This window comes from Apium graveolens, chromosome 4 (assembly GCF_009905375.1).
Source record: "Apium graveolens cultivar Ventura chromosome 4, ASM990537v1, whole genome shotgun sequence".
NCBI lineage: Eukaryota > Viridiplantae > Streptophyta > Magnoliopsida > Apiales > Apiaceae > Apium > Apium graveolens.
The window spans coordinates 314918299-314935021 of NC_133650.1; the positions used below are offsets into that span (position 1 = coordinate 314918299).

General features: G+C 37.2%; 3 protein-coding genes across 3 annotated transcripts; 1 reads left to right on the forward strand and 2 right to left on the reverse strand.

The window, feature by feature from the left end:
• The first annotated feature begins 7309 nt into the window (after positions 1-7309).
• Positions 7310-7912, forward strand: LOC141720248 (protein FAR1-RELATED SEQUENCE 3-like). Its single transcript, XM_074522596.1, has one exon. It carries the CDS (start codon positions 7310-7312, stop codon positions 7910-7912), a length of 603 nt encoding a protein of 200 aa, XP_074378697.1.
• A 1406-nt stretch (positions 7913-9318) lies between these two features.
• Positions 9319-12850, reverse strand: LOC141721845 (uncharacterized). Its single transcript, XM_074524974.1, has 4 exons — positions 12526-12850; positions 10294-11699; positions 9639-10159; positions 9319-9525 (listed from the first exon to the last, which is right to left on the reverse strand). Exons 2-4 carry the CDS (start codon positions 10696-10698, stop codon positions 9516-9518), a joined length of 936 nt encoding a protein of 311 aa, XP_074381075.1. The 5' UTR covers positions 10699-11699; positions 12526-12850; the 3' UTR covers positions 9319-9515.
• Positions 12851-14373: 1523 nt separating this feature from the next.
• LOC141721844 (alkane hydroxylase MAH1-like) lies at positions 14374-16150 on the reverse strand. The gene has a single exon (XM_074524973.1). It carries the CDS (start codon positions 16071-16073, stop codon positions 14511-14513), a length of 1563 nt encoding a protein of 520 aa, XP_074381074.1. The 5' UTR covers positions 16074-16150; the 3' UTR covers positions 14374-14510.
• Positions 16151-16723: the final 573 nt, after the last annotated feature.

Consider the following 16723-nt stretch of genomic DNA (forward strand, 5'->3'; position numbering starts at 1 on the left):
CAACGCAAACACAAACTCAAACACAATCCCACTCAGGTGACTCTCAAAAGAAACCTGTTTTACAAAAGATCAGAAATTTCAAAATGTTCTTCAGTTGTTTTGTTGTTTGAGAAAAGAACCACCATAAACATGGGGAATCCATCAATTTTCACTAAAGATCCCATGAATATCTCTAATGCACCTTCATGTGCAAAACAGTCTTCACAAACTGAAACGTTTGAGGGTAGTACTCCTGAGGGGGAGTTATCTGAATCCTCTCCAATTCAATTGGAGGTTCCTCAAGAAGGGACAACTCCCCTTACAACTCTAGCAGAAGCTGCCTTAGCAGTCAAAACTAGAAGTACAATGGCCTATGATAATGTCATGAGGAAGGCAAGTATAGCACACTTAAGTGCCAGTGTGTTGCAAGACACACAAGGGTTTGAGGCTGGTGTACATGAAAGTAACCCAGTCAAATCCCCTCCAATTCAATTGGAGGTTCCCACTATAAGTGGAGGACAACACACTGTCAGAACCACAGTGTAATCTGTGAGTTAAACTGTGATCCTAATCACAGGTGTTTCTGATGGACCATCCATCTCACAACCTCAAACTGGTATTCACTCTACTGATGAAATGAGTATGATTAGACCTATATGGTTTACCCCTAATCATATGATCACAGACAACTCTTCTCAGCCACCTCTTATTTCTGTAAGTCTAACAACAAATGAGCTTTTCATGTGAGGATGAGAGAAAAGATTTAGAGAAAAACAGAAAATAAGAGAGGCAGGATCCTTCCTGGCAAAAGGAGAGTTAGATGAGTGTATAGATTTAGTAATCCTTGTGAGGAAACTCTGACTCTTAAAAGTCATGAGACTAGTGCAGTGAGAAGTAGTGAGACTACTTATTCAAAAGAATAGAGAGCTTAGGACTTTTGTTACTGACAGTTTTCTTCTGCAGATCTAAGTAAAAGTCCTATTCTACTTGATGGACTCATCACTAAAGATATCACTGAAGCTTGAAGCTGTAGATATTGTTCTAAATGGACAATGACAAAAGCTTGAACAATGTGCATCTATCTGGATCTTTCTTCCTCGAGATAATGTCAAAAAGGGGGAGAATATATCACTATGCAGAAATAGAGAGACAGTTGGATGGATGTTGAGAGAAGAGTAAGTCTAAATATAACTCACAAAAGAAGACAAGATGGGGAGATTACTTCTGTATTTAGTTAGAGTTTTGACATCATCTATCAAAACTTGTGCATAATTTCATAATGAACAAGCTGGGGAAGATTGTAATATATAAGTGATGATGTCAAAGATCACTGAAGATAACAATATCATTAGTGTCCCTGATCAAAGTATGAAGCAAGATAAATGGACATCTGATCTAAGGAGGAGATTAATGAACTGTTATTTTTGGTAATTAGCTAAGCTTAAGGCCACCCCTAAGTAAGTTGTGTTGTTATCTTAATCTGTATTTTGTAGTTATAACACTTAAAGTCTGTAAAAATGCAAAGGAGCAGACTGGAGTCTTTTTTCCTGAAACAGTATCAAGCCTAAGGATTCTATCTGGAAGAAGATCAAGAAGATCATGCCTCAGAAGAATTTTGAAGAAGCTTGGAGTTGAATAAATCTGTTTGGAGAAAAATACTCTAAGTCAAGATCTCTACAAGTCATATATTTAATGTTATAGAAAAGTCATTCGAGAACTCCAGAATGGCTTATCGAGAAGTCAGGAAAGCTACTAGAGAACTCCGAAAGATATCGACAAGCCAAATTGAAGACATGAAGATTGGAGATATCGACAAGTCATTTCTTCACTAGAGAACTAAGAGTTATCAACAAGTCTACATTCATTATAGAACTCTGAGTTATCGATAAGTCAAGTTCCACTAGAGAACTCAGAGATATTGATAAGTCAAAATTCAATAGAGAATTCAGAGATATCGACAAGTTAAAATTCACTAGAGGACTCGGAGATTTCGACAAGCTAATATGATAAGTCAAAGTGAAATCGACAAGTCAAGAAGCCACTAGAGAACTCAGAGTTATCGATAAGTCAAAGTGAAGATGTGAAGACTAGAGATCTCGAAAAGCCAAAACACTCTTATAGAGAACTGAAACCTCTACAAGCCAAACTAAATATAGAGTACTAGAGATCTCGATAAGCCAATATACTTATCGAGTTGTCAAGTGTTCTATAGACCTAAACTGGAGATCTCGATGTACAATCTCAAAGTACAAGGTTGCAGATCAGTTCAATATCCAAGATAAACAATCAACAAACAATCCAACAGCTGGATTGACAAGTCTACAAAAAGCAGCTTGAAGAATGTGCAAGATCAATGGTAAAGATTAACTAACAAAGGAAGATTAAAGTGAACACGGGATGCTAAAGGTATGTTAAGCCAGAAATGGAAGATTTGCTTTTCTATAAATAGAAATGACAAGTGATAGTTTAGAAAAGCTAATAACATGTCTTGTTACACACTGTGTAAACCAACAGTTAACCGAGTTATAAAGTTAACACTGGTCCTTAGTCAGTTGTAACAATTTAGATCAAAATTCTTGTAACACTCTCAAGGAGAAGCTAAGCTCTTTATCAACAAAGAGCCTAGAAATTTTGTAACAAAATAGTCTTAATTTTATTATAAAATTATGTGAATTTTGAAGATCTGTGTTCTTTATTTTTCTGTAAGTTTAAATTCTGCATGAACACATTTCACTACAAGAATTAATTTACTTTCTTCAACCATAAACATTCAAGAAAAGCTCAAAAACAGTAAAACACATCCACCCCCTGTGTGTTATTCATTTCCTAACACTAGGGGTATGAAGGAAAATAATTTGGCTATTCATCAGAGATTCCTCAAAACATGATTTTTGTTTTTGGGTTTTTGTTAAGTTAATTCGTCCAAAGTCGGTTGAAAATAATAATCAACCAAAACCAGTCGAAATTGATTTTATACCGAAAGCAGTCAAAATTTAATCTAAACCAAAATGGGTCGAATTTGATAAATGAGTAAAGTATTTTGGGCGGGATTTTTGAATGTCTACGAAAATTTTATTTTTTTGGGCCGGATTTTCAAATTTCAAACGAAAATTTGAAATTTTAAGTATAAAAATGGCAAATTTAAATTCAACTACGTCCGGTCGAAATAAGCGTACTAAATTTGACTCGACCGAATACGACGGGCCCAAAAACCGAAAACTTTTGTATTTAACTAAATACTACCGTTTTTGTGCCCATCGTATTTACCCTTTTTTGTAGTGATTAGAATACTTATATATAAGATCCTGGAAATGGTCTCTTGTAACACCTTGTGGTTTCAACACCTCGAGATTTAGAGTGACTGATTCGTGCTTGATGTCTCCTTGTTCATTTATCCGTCCAATGGGCTGGAACCCCAAGCAATCTTCTCCCATACACTCTCCATTCGTCCCATAACATAGTGAGACAATAAAATTTTGGAGACTTTCTCCACCCGATGGCCAGTTTACGCAACTCGTGCCTTTTGTTTTTAAGCATCTAACTTTTTAGTTATTTTGAATGCACATTTATTTTGATCTCTTCTAAAATATTGGCATCCACTAAAGGGTTTTCCAAAAGAAGCCAAAAAATAACCTCTGCAAATCATATACCGTTGAATTCGAATTATTACTTCATAATCAAAATGTTTAGTTTTTGGCTGGTATTATTTTTTGTTGTTTTCTTAAGATTGGTCAGGAGAGATCTGAGGTGGCCAACCGTGCGGGTCGTGCGGTCCGGGCCGGGTTGGAAGCGGGTTGGAACCGGAAAAACTGAATACTGAACCGACATTTGAAGTGAGGGAATCAGGTCGGGCTGTGCTTGAACTTAAATAAAGTAACTCGGATTCGGCACTGAATTCGTGTGCGTGCCAGGCGGTTCATGGGTTGCTGCGGGTTGGCGGGTTACTCGGTTCACGGGCTGAAGGATCACGGGTTCACGGGCTTGCAACTTGAATTGATCAAATAAAATGTATATGTGCTAACAAGTGACATCTGTCCATGTGCATGTATAATCTCATGTTTAGTATTTATTAATTATTACATACCCTTTGTATTATTTGTCATTTTGTGTCATCATCTCCCCCCTGCCCCCATCCATCCTCCCCACTTCCCTAGTAGACGTATACATTTATTGCCAGCTTCAACAATCATTTAATCAAATAATATTGTTGCCTTTATTATGTCACATAATCTTTTTTTTAATTAAATGTGTGAGAAAACTCGAAATTATTTACATAATTTATTGAAAATATTATAATTTATTTTTAAATTCATGTAATGAAGATGTATAATAAATATTATTTACTATTTAAAATTCAAAATTAGTATATCAATATTTATTAAAATATAAGCTCACAATATAATTAATAAAATGTAACACTTAATAATTTTATTATTTTAAGTTTTTGGTTAAAAAGAGGACGGTACCTCTTATAAATTTTATTAATTAAAAAAATTACAAATGATGTGAGAGGACTCCTCTCTAAAAAAACGGAACAAACCGCATCAAACATTAAAAAAATTACAAATCAAATAATATTAAAACATTAAAAAAAATTACATTAAATATTTGTTCTAGAGTTGTTGTTCGCTAGTTGAGGTTCCTGATTCAGATGAAGTATACATTGTCATCCATGGCTCGTCGTCATCGTCGGAGTCTTTTTTTCTTCCTTGTTGTCTTTTAGCGGCTTGATCCCAATCTTTTTTACAAACTAAAATCTTTACAACGTCTGGCGCAAGACTGGATCTCTTCTCGTCTAACACTCTTCTGTTTGCACTAAAAGCGGCCTTGGACGCAATTATAGAAGCCGGGACAACTAAAATATCCTTTGTAATTTTTGCTAAAATCGGAAATTGTAACTCATGATTCTTCCACCATGTTAGTATATCAAAATCATCATTTAACTCATAACTATATGAAAAAAATTCGTGAACAATACAAATGGCAGAAGCCGGTACGGTAGATGACTCGGAAATTCTACATTTTTGTTTTTTGGTTAGTATAGATGAAATGGTACTACTAAACCTACTAGAAGTATTACTACTCTTCGGCGGTATAGTACTTTGAGTTTTTGGAACATACATATCTATAAGACGAAACAACAAATTTAAACAATTATTTACATATAAAACATGATTATATGAAACTCCTAACACTGCATAATAATGTTCTAACATATTTTCTAAACCTTCCTTCCTAACACCGGGATCAAGAAGATATGCAATACCATAAATATAAGAAAATTCGGTAAAGTATTCGATCCATTTAATTTTCATATCCTTAATAATATCACTAAAATTATCATTTTCTTCGTATTCCTTTAAAGTAGTAACAATACTAACATATTCAATGATACAACGGTGTACATTTGGTTCATAAACATAAGAAAAAACTTTAGTACCATGCGCAAAACAATAAAGTATGTCACGTACAGTGGATGCTAATTCCCAATCTTCCTCGATAATAATTCCTTCTTCGTATTGGTGAATTGGATCGTCGTTATATAAGATGGTAATAATGGGTTTATATTTAATTGCTTCAACAAGTAATTTATATGTCAAACTCCATCTTGTAGGACAATCGATACCCCATTTTTTTGGCCTTAGTCCATTTTCTTTACACAATTTCTTGTACCTAGACCTATATTTACCCGCCAAATGTAGATACTTAATTACCTTCCTAATAGGTTCTAATAAATTAGTTATTTGTTGAATTCCTACTTGAGCCGTTAAGTTAACTATGTGAGCACAACATCTAATGTGTAAAAATACTTCATCTAAAACTAAAGGAATTTTAGTCCTAATATAATTAATACATTTGTTGTTATTAGCAGCATTATCTAAGGAAATTGTGAATACCTTGTTATTGTGTGCTGTTTTAGTGTGTTTCTAGGAATTTTTCTAAATGCCGGATTTATCATAGTTTTCATCATATATTCTAAATTATCACTCTCACCGTGAGAAAATGGTAACTCGTCTAGTGTAACAAAAGTAGTAAAACTTTCTATCATTCTATCTCTACTATAGGAAAAAGTCATACCTCCACCTCCCGTTGATGTCATAAAGCCACCGAGTTATGATTGTTGTGGACCTCTTCGTGCTTCTCCGCTTTCATGACTCGCCTTCGTAATAGAGTGAATATTCTCCAAATGCCGGTTTAGTGTTCCCGTTCCGGTCCCTCGAGCGTAACTAAATGGTGGTTGTGGTCTACCATTTTGTACACAAATCAAACAATGTACTTTAAATCTATTCGGATTATTCGGCACAGCTTCTTTCGAAAAATATGTCCACACGTGCGATGATTGTCTCGAACTCGTAGCACCTACAGAAATTTACAAAACGAATAAAATTAGTAAACGAATTTACAATCATTAATTAAAATTTAAAGTCAAATTACAAATCGAATAAAATTTGTAAACTGAAATTTACAAAAATGAATTTACAAAATAAACTGAATTTGTAAACTGAAATTTACAAAAATGAATCAACAATAAAAACAATCAACAATATATTATAATAAACAATATACTATAATAAACTATACCGAATAAACCTAGAAGCCCAGAACAATACACAAATTAAACTAACCCCTTCTTCCCTACTTCCATTTCTCGAAAAACAATCAATCAATTACACGGTTTTTAGAGATGGGGAGGGGTCTGTAACAACTGTTTGCTAACAACAGTTTGTTAACAAACAGTTTATCAGCCGTTGGATGAGGGATAAACGGGTAAGATCATAGCAGGACAGTGGAAATTTTCAGCGGTTGGTCAGGACGGACCGCGGAAAATTTCCGCGGTTGGGTACTGTCTCCTTATCCCCAGCATCCCAACAGCAGGTTATTTCACCACACAAAAATACCAAAATTTCCAAGAAAAAATCTACTCTCTCCAAGTTTACATTTTAGGCAATTTTGGGGCATTTTTATCAAGCAATTCAAGTAGTTTTGTCAATTCAAGGTATATTTCTTGTCTTAAATTTCACATTTTCATGGCAGATAAATTATTTTCTCGTATGTTTCGTCATAAACGTGAAGATGAAAAAAAAGGCTATTGATCATAGTTTACATCTTGATGATTTAAATACTAGTGAAGAACCTAAAACCCCTGTATATGTTGAAGATGATGATTTTGGAGTATCATGCTTCTTGTATCTACACTAAGGAAATGTTTAGAAAATTTCAAGATGAATTGGTTGAGTCTTCAAAATAATTTGTTGAAAAAAACCGATGAGCTACTGAAGAAGGGGAGAAAATGGGGGATGTTTAAACGTATTATAGTTGTTATAGGCCCATGTCCGAGCCTACGAGAAGAAATGTTTATTTTGTGGCATTCGAGAAAGCAAGCTTTTTGGGAATGTGTACATGTAGAATGCTTGAATATTCGGGGCTACCTTGTAGACACCTATTGGCGGTCTTCACTAAGAAACGGGTTTCGGAAATTCCCCCGTATTACATAAACCAGAGGTGGACAATGTATGCCAATAGAGTTGATGGTGTGTTGCCTTACGATTTGGATGTTGGACAAAGTCATGAGATGACCTCAATGGATCGATTTAATAGCATGACAATGTTAACCATAAGTTTTTGTCAAAGTAGCATTACATCCAAGGAACGGTATGATTATGCCGTTGGAGTGATGAATCGAGAAATACCAATTCTTGAAAGAATGAGCGTTGATGGAATTAAATCTTACGAAAGCAATTCTCATGCTCCAAATGCAAGTGCTCATGAAGAACCAATTGTTGACCCTATTATGTCCCAAACTAAAGGGAGGAAGAAGGACGTTCGTTTCAAAAGTCCCATAGAATCGATTGGCAAAAAGGAGAAGCCGCCAAGAAAGTGCACCTATTGTCAAATGGAAGCCATGATAAAAGAAAATGTGCTAGTAGACTAGAAGATCTTAAAAATGCTCAAGAATTGTAATATAATTAGTAGTGTAGCATTTGTAACCGAATGTTGTAAACTTTTAATGTATTTGAATTTTTAGTGTTTAACATTGCTTTCTTTTTTGTTATGTTTTATTGTCATATAATTGCCAATTATTGTCATATAATTGTGTTTTATTGTGATAGGTAACATGACTGGCGAGTATAGTGGTAACAACAACTCTGATCATAGTTGTGATTCGGTTTCCCACGTTAGCAACACATTCTCGGACTCCCTACCAAGCGACTCGTGGTATGAGGATAATGACGAGGAAGATATGGTCTCACCAACCTTTAGTGAGATGAAAGATGCATGTACCGAGTTGATGCCCCTTGTGGACAATGACGAGCCGCCCCATGTGGAGAAAGAGGAAACGGACTTGTACCCACCCGATGAGGAGGCTTATAGGGCCAAAAATTGGATCGAGGCATGCAATTGGATGAAGGGTATTGAATCGTGGAGATTGGTGAACTCTCATCCGGGTCCGTACTTCCTTCCGATCTTGAATTTGGGCAACAACACGCCCGATGGAAAATGGAAAAAATCCGGATGAAATGGCGGTAAGCTTGTTAAATGTGATCAGGTTGCCGATATTGTAAACTTGAGGCCTCGTGAGGGTTGTAATATGGACCAAATGCGCATTGAATATGTGAAGGGTTGGGTTTCACACCTAACGAGAGGGACGGAGAGGGAACGCAGCACATGTTTTGCAAGATTTCGTCTCTACGATGGTTCGAGTACCATTCCCGTTACCATTTGGAACGACTCCAACCCTTACCCGTGAAAACTTACGGAAGGGCATATCCGTGATGGTTGTGTACTTGTTCTCTACCATATTGCATGCTTCGTGGATACTACGCAAGGAGTTGCTCAACACCGGTTATCCGGTGGGCTTTCTAATATACTAGGTATTTTTGGTTAGGATCAATATATTTCGTAAAATTTAGTGGATTGTATTGATTGTGTAAATTTCATTCAAATCTATGTACTCGTATAATTTTCATTGAATTTGAGCGACAATTATGTATTTTATATGAATTCAAGTATGAAATTTGAGATTGAAAGTGTACCTATAAATTTGAGATTGAAAATTAAAATTTACAAGTCGAACTATACATTAGGAATTGTTATGAAATGTATTGAAAAGTTTTTTTTAATATTTGGACAAAATGTTGACTTTTATTGACTTTTTAAGGAATTTTTAATTTAATGTAAAAATTGAAAAAAATTAATTTTTTTTTGAAAATCACTCATTACCATATTTTAAGACTTTTGAGAGTGATTTCGATTTTTGGAAGTTAGTTTAGGACCAACTTCCAAAAATTAAGAAATTTCAACAGAAGGTTAGTGCTTATTGCTCTGCCCCTCCTCTGTTTTGGGCAAAAAACCAAACACACGGACCGCGGAAATTTTTCGCGGTGGGGCTGGAGAGGGACCGCAGAAATTTTTCGCGGTTGGGGCTGGAATTTTTTTTTTTTAGACTACAAACAAATCAGAATCCACTAAAATCAGAATCCAACCTGTATACAACCTAACCAAATCTCCAGTGTGAATCTCCTCCTCCCGACTCCTTAGCAATCCCTGAAAATATATATGAATGCAACAAGTAAAATGAATGCAACAAGTAAAATAAATGCAACAACTAAAATGTATTAGACAACTAAAATGTATTAGCAACGAGTAACGAACAATACCATATAAGTGTATATGATCCTGTCATCAACCCATGTTCCTGGAGCAGACTCTGCATAGCTGATGCATGGACGTGATAGTCCTGAACAGTAAGACCACCGAGAATCCTCGGCGCAATCCCAAAGCCCCATCCCCAATCTGAATATATAGCATTCTTCTTTGTCATGCTGAGACTCTTAGTGATACTCCACTTCTCTTCTTTCACCCTGCGGGATGCAAGCTTCACGAGCCTACTAGATGAGGCAATAGTCTGGGGTGGCTGAGACACATGCTGTGATGGTTGTGTCATGTCAACGACATCCTGGACAGAAATGGCTGGAATGTCAAAGTCGTCAGCCGAAGGTGCAATGAAATCTGGTTTTATGTTCTGAAATGTGGGAGGTCTATAGGCGGGTCCTTTGACATTCTTCATCAACCGAGAGAATTGTGTGAAGAAGGTACAAGAAATCCTCCCAAACTCCTCCACAAACTCTGGAGGAACCCTAGCATCCAGCTGCTTCAACATATTAAGCCCGACAACCATCTACAAACAAAAACAAACAAACATTTTTTCATTAATTCCACAAGGATATCATATGTGCAAGATGAAATACGTGTGAATGCAAATTTGGTAGTGTGTGGTGTAATGTAAAATATGCATATTTGTAAAACACTTACAACTTCATATCCCTCGAGGCTATCATAGAACTCCCTCGTCTTGTACTGCTGCTGAGGCTGTGGATCCGGCTTCCCTATTCGCATACGAGATATATCAGCATACCACACCATGTAATCAGCCTCAGAAGCAATGTCAACCGAGTCATCAACACGTCTATCCAAATTTGAACAAAACCTGGCCCATTTGCCAATATCAATGAACCACCGTACAAGCCAATCCTCCCCTGTAAATGTGGCCTCCTTAGCCCTCCTATAGCCAACCATGTTCACCGGCGCCCGTGGAATCTGGGGACTAGCACCAAACTGTCTGTTCACCCTGTCCGGATGCTGCCACTCGACCACATCATAACATAGGCGAACTCGACCGCACCCAGCTAACTGTGCCTGTATCATCTCACTGTCCATAACATCGTCGAATCTAGCATACGGCCTTCAAACCACCTCATCACCAGCAACACCATCAAACTCACCCTTATAGAACGGTAAGCCGTGGTGAGGACATGTCTTCCTACGCTTCTTTGAAACCCCCACATGAGTATCACTAGGATAGGCCCATCCCTCAGCAACCGGATAATCTTCCTGACCAGGAGACTGTAAAGGCACGCCAATACGAGGAAATCTCTCGTAAGACCAAACCTGTAACACCCAGACACAAAAAACAATGCTCTTACTGCCCTTCTTTGCAGTAATCTCCAAACCCCGGTATATATGAGCTAACATAGCTGCACCCCAAGCATAATAAGGAATCTCCCGCATATTAATCAATGGGTGCATATACTGAACATGAACAAAAGACCGGTTGATGCTAGGGAAGAGGATACAACCCATCAAGAATAGCAAATACGCCTTAGTATGTACAACCGTGGCCCTCATATTATTCTTCTCAGGTTTCTGTGCACCATATCTCTAAAACAACCACCCTAGCTTGATGTTATTCCGATACAAAGCCTCCTTCACCTCGTCCTCGGTCAAAGGCTCAAACCAGTTATTAGCAAAATACGCAGCTTTGTTCTCTATCACCCCACAAGTCAGTGCATCCCCCTGAACTGACAACCCTAGAATAAACCCTACATCCTCCAATGTAGCAGTCATTTCCCCCTGCCTCGTGAAGAAAGTGTTAGTCTCCGGTCTCCAACGCTCTACCAAAGCAGATATCAATCGAGTGTCAGTAGCCAAGACAACAGCAGGGTCTGCAAAAATCCCAAACCCAAGCATGTGTAACAATTCCCGCTGTGGTCTCCTTAACTTCCAATCATGCAGTGACTTGTTCCCAGAATAGCTCTGCAACTCCTCTCTCCCTGCACCGTCCCAAACATCCTCACTAACATGATACCGATTATCCCAAATAACATTATGCGCGTTCGGATCCGGCAACATATTCCCAAAATCACCAAAATTATCCATACCTGAAAATATTATCAACATAATTCATCAATCATCACAATAAAAACACCACCACGTACACAACAAAAACAATTACCACATATATAATCACCAAGTACACAATATATTAACCACTATATTCGCAATTCATAATTATACATCCCAAAAATTAATTACATCCCAAAAATTAAGCACCGGAATTTAACCCCTAAATTAACCCTAATTTCATAAATATAAATTCTTAATATAATTCGAATTTAACACCAATTTTATCATTAAATTCTATTTTTACACTAAATAATTTGAAATTAACACTAATTCATTCGAATTTCACACTAATTTTTTCATTAAATTCGATTTATACACTAAATTAATTCAAAATTATAACTAATTATTTTTGATTTTACCACTAATTTATCCTAAAAATAATTCTAAATTAAAATTTAATTAAACGAATTTTAAATAAATGAAATCTAATGAAACAATTTTTTACACTAATTTTATTCGAATTTTACACTAATTCAATTCGAATTTTTACACTAATTTTATCATTAGATCCTAAAAAATGAATTAAAATATTCGAAAATAACACTAATTAATCCTAAAAAAGGAATTAAATTAATCCTAAAATTGAATATTTTCCAAATTAAATCAATTCCAAATTATGAATCCTAGAAATTTAAAAAAAATCAAATTTAATCATACTACAATTCATATGTTAATTCATTAACAAAAAAACATAAATTTATATCAATACTACAATCATACTAAAATCAGATCTACATCAACAAAAAAGCATAAATTTATATCAGTAAAACTGTAAATAATCAAAAGGAATCGATTATATACCTTAATTACGAAAGAGAAGAATGATTCAAGGTTTAGTGATGGTGGGGGTGATTTTTTTGGCTTCTCCTGTGTTTTTCTCCTCCTCCCTGCGCTGCTGCGGCTGCTGCGTTTGTTTGTGTTTTTGTATTGAGGAGAGTCTATGTTTGCTAGGTATAAGGCAAACAAAAAACGACACCAACCGCGGAAATTTTCCGCGGTCCGTGGGCTAGGGGTATTTTCCTAATTACACTGGGCCATTGAAAATTTTCGCGGTCCGCTTGTGATCTCAGCCCTCCAATCCCAGATCCAACGGCTGCAAATGTGTTTGTTGTATACCGGTCTACAATAAACGTTTGTCGTAGACCGGCCCCCTTTAGAGAATATATACAATCCAAAAACACACAAAATCAACATCCCAAAACCAGAAACCCAGAATTTTCAGTTAAAATAAACAGGAAAATGAAATACCTTCTTCGGTATTAAACGTGGATCCGGGTTGATACGGTAGCATCGAAGTCGCCGGAGTTGAACCTTGAGAAGAAATGCTCCCTCTACCTTGTTCCATTTTTCTGAGTTAGTTGATTTACGAATTGAATTGCTGTTAACCCGCCCAACTTGGAACTTGTTGTGAATCTGTGATAAAAGCCTGTTTTGTTGACTGTTGTGCTGTGTATTCTAAATTCTAATAATAAAAGGGAAAGGAAAATAATGATTCAGGAAAATAAAAGGATTTAAATTATTGTTGAAACTCGGAAGTCGAAGAAGAAATGGAGAAATAAAGATTGGATTGAGAGAGACAGAGATTGAGATGGTGAATTATGATTTTGTTGTATGTACATATTAATAAGCTGAGATTAGGACCGTTGGAGAGTGTAACGTTGGCGGAGGATGTTACCGTTGTGTTAGTGTTACCGTTGGCGTTGTAGTTGATTGTTGAGGCTTGCAGTTGCAGACTGCAACACTGCACAGAACTGCAACACGGAACAGATGACACAGAACAAATGGACCGTTGCAAAGCGCGTGACGCACGCCCACGGGCCTGTACGGGCTGTGCGGTCTGCATAGTGCATGCGGCTTGTGCGGGTTAGTGCCGGTCCCGGTTTTTTATAACTAAATTCATATTCGGTTCGCTTCTTTTGGCGGGTTGTGCGGGTTTGAACCGGCACTATTCGGGCAGAATATTTTACGGTTTCCGTACGAGCCGGTCCCGAATGAGCGGTTCGAACCCGCACGTTTGGCCGGCTCTAATGACAAGGTATGAGGATTTGGATAAAGAGAATCTCATGCATGCACAAATTAATTAAGAGATCTCAGGGTGGAAGCTTATTAAAGGTGATGTGTTCAGAGAGCCAAATCTTTCAAAGTACTTGAGATGGGGTTCAAAGGTTAGCATGGCTGTTGTGACTGTTGTATTTATTAAAGTGAAAAATGATTTTAGAACACATCAAATAGAATGTAATATAGAGACGGAAACTAGTTCTCATTTCCAACTTAACACTGTTCTCCTTTTATGTAAGAAAGAGCAAGTAAAATGCAGTCTAAAAATGGTACAAGCCCAACAACAGAGGGAGAAGTACAAGCCCAACAACTATATTGATAGCCATTTTAGAACTTTGTGATTTGTTTATCTTGTTTAAACAACAGGGCGGCACCTCTCTATAGCAATTGGATTGAATCGATAGCATTTATGTACATTACCTGATTATGAAATCAGTACAGAGCTTGAATGCAGTACTCAGATTCATGAAGTCTCAGGCCCAGCCACGTTCATTTTCTTGGTTTAATCCCTATCGACTTTAATCAACATGAATAAAAACTTTCAGATTTCTAAGAGAGTACCTGACAAAAAAAATCTAGGAGAGTAGCGGATACTGAAATGAAAATGCATTAGAATAAAAAGGAAACTGAACTCGATTACAAACGCGAGGCACTATAGCTGTTGCTACATACCAATTTAATTGAAAGATATGACAAGCTAGTGATTCGTGACTCGAGACACAAATGGTTCACCCTCCAGAATCAGGCAAGGTTGCACTTCTTTTAGCTACCCTGATCTTCAAACCGTATTTCATGTCAAGAACGACAGAATCACTTGGGACTACGGGATGATTTTTCACCACCTCAATGCGGTACGCATGTATAATGGCTGTTGCAAGAATCTTCATCTGAGATAAGGCCATATCCTTGCCTAAACAAAATCTTGGCCCCGCATTAAAAGCAACAAACTTGTAGGAAGGTTGGTGTCTAATCCTTCCTTGTTCAGTTATCCATCTCTCGGGTTTGAATTCCAGGCAATCTTTTCCCCATATGCTCTCCATTCTTCCCATGGCATAATAAGACAACAAGATTTTAGAGTCTTTCTCCACCCGATGGCCACTTGGAAGGATGTCTGATTCTGTTGGAGACTTGTGATTAAAAGGAATCGGAGGGTAGAGTCTTAAAGACTCACACAAAGCTCCATGCAGATAAACAAGCTTCTGCATCTCTTCCTTGTTGTTGAGAAGCATCCAACTCTTGACTTCTTTTGAAGGCAGATTTGTGTTGATCTCTTCTAAAATCTTGGATTCTACCAAGGGATGTCTTGAAAGAAGCCAGAAAAACCAAGAAAGACCTGCACTGGTTGTGTCTCTTCCACCAAGTATTAGACTAAGCATAGTGTCCCTCAAAAATTTATCAGGATTTCCTGGCATTTCCTTTTCCGCAATTTTCATGTAAGCTGCTGAAATGTCTAGTTTACCATCCACTTCTGCCGCAGACATGTGCTCAGTATTTTTCAGTTCCACTTGTTGGCGCTTCCTAGCTATACATCTATATATGAATTCATCAATACACTCCCAGGCTTTGCTTAGCTTCTTTTCTTTGCCAACGCCAATCCAACTTTGCAGCTTCCAAATGCTTTCAGGAAGTACATGTCTATACATGACCGCCTCTTGAGCATCCATGAGACCCTGATGGACAGGATCATATGGTAAATCAAGAGAGAGGCTTTGAGGGTCATAGTCTAAAAGCAAGGAACAAATATTATCAAAATTAATTCTCTGAAATATGTCAAGCAAATCCATCTCAATCCCATGTGTAGATGCATGATCAAAAATTGGAACTAGCCCTTTCTCGACTTTTTCCCTTGTAATCTTTTGTAACGTCTGATAAAACTGTGCATGGTTGAAGAATGACATGGTGGTACTGCGATGAACTTCCCATGTATGACCTTCGGCACTTAAGATCCCCTCTCCAAGTATATCAAAAATCTTGCCAAACTCGGGGCCTTTGGGATAATTTGTGAAATTCTTGCTCAAGATGTAGTTCATGTTAGCAGGATCACAAGTACACAGCAAATTCAAGTTGGCTAGACTAGGCCCGATGAACTGGAAAGTCATGTTGCTTTTTCCGAGAAAGCAAGCACAGAAGTCGTGTATTCTATGAACATTCATAAGCACGGAAGGTGTCATTCCCACCAGAGGCCAGTTGGTTAACAAAGAGGTTTTGAGTCTACACATCATACAAATGCAGAAAAAGATTAAGGAGGAAAGAGCAAGAAGCACAAGCTCAATACCTACATTGACAGCCATTTTAGAATTTGTGTTTTGTTTATCTTGTTTGACAACTTAGTCTACTGCAGCACTTATATAGAGCAAAATGACTCCATTTTTTTTTTTTGCAACTTACATTACAGATAAGAGAGTTATTATCTATCTACCTATACTGTACAATACAGAGCAGAAACCTCTTATGTTCTTGACTTTTTTTATCGTAGATAACCGCAGCCGCTACCCTTTAGGTGCGTACTAGGTAAACTCTACGGACTCTCACAATAGGCTGCAAATCACGTGAACCAAGGTAAACCGCGTTTAATCGACAGACTCTGACTCAGAAGACATAATCACAAATTCTTCTCCCGTGGGAATCGAACATGTGACTAAAATGATAATTATCTCTTCTTTAACCAACTGAGCCAGACCCAACCCTTACGGGCAATTCTTGACTTCTTGCTCACGCCGTGGGGACCTATGTTTCGAAACCGAACCAAGTGTATGCTCAAATATCCGAAGTTCCCGTTTAATTTTGAATTGATATTAAATGTTCTGCACATTATAACGAGATTCAATCAGATTTTTCTTACACATTATTCGTAAGGTATTGTCTGCGCATAGTCTGGGGTCGGCCTAGTAGCATATAGCACATTTAAGGCATTTGAACATGAAGAACTAGTTCCCCACCT

What these genes read in the sequence shown, in the direction of transcription:
- LOC141720248 (XM_074522596.1), top strand. Translation starts at nt 7,310, where the DNA reads ATGTCCGAGCCTACGAGAAGAAATGTTTATTTTGTGGCATTCGAGAAA.
- LOC141721844 (XM_074524973.1), bottom strand. Translation starts at nt 16,073, where the DNA reads ATGGCTGTCAATGTAGGTATTGAGCTTGTGCTTCTTGCTCTTTCCTCC.
- LOC141721845 (XM_074524974.1), bottom strand. Translation starts at nt 10,698, where the DNA reads ATGGACAGTGAGATGATACAGGCACAGTTAGCTGGGTGCGGTCGAGTT. An exon ending in GCCTCGAGGGATATGAAGTT is followed by an intron (nt 10,160 to 10,293) that starts GTAAGTGTTTTA and finishes TTTTGTTTGTAG; the next exon opens with ATGGTTGTCGGGCTTAATAT.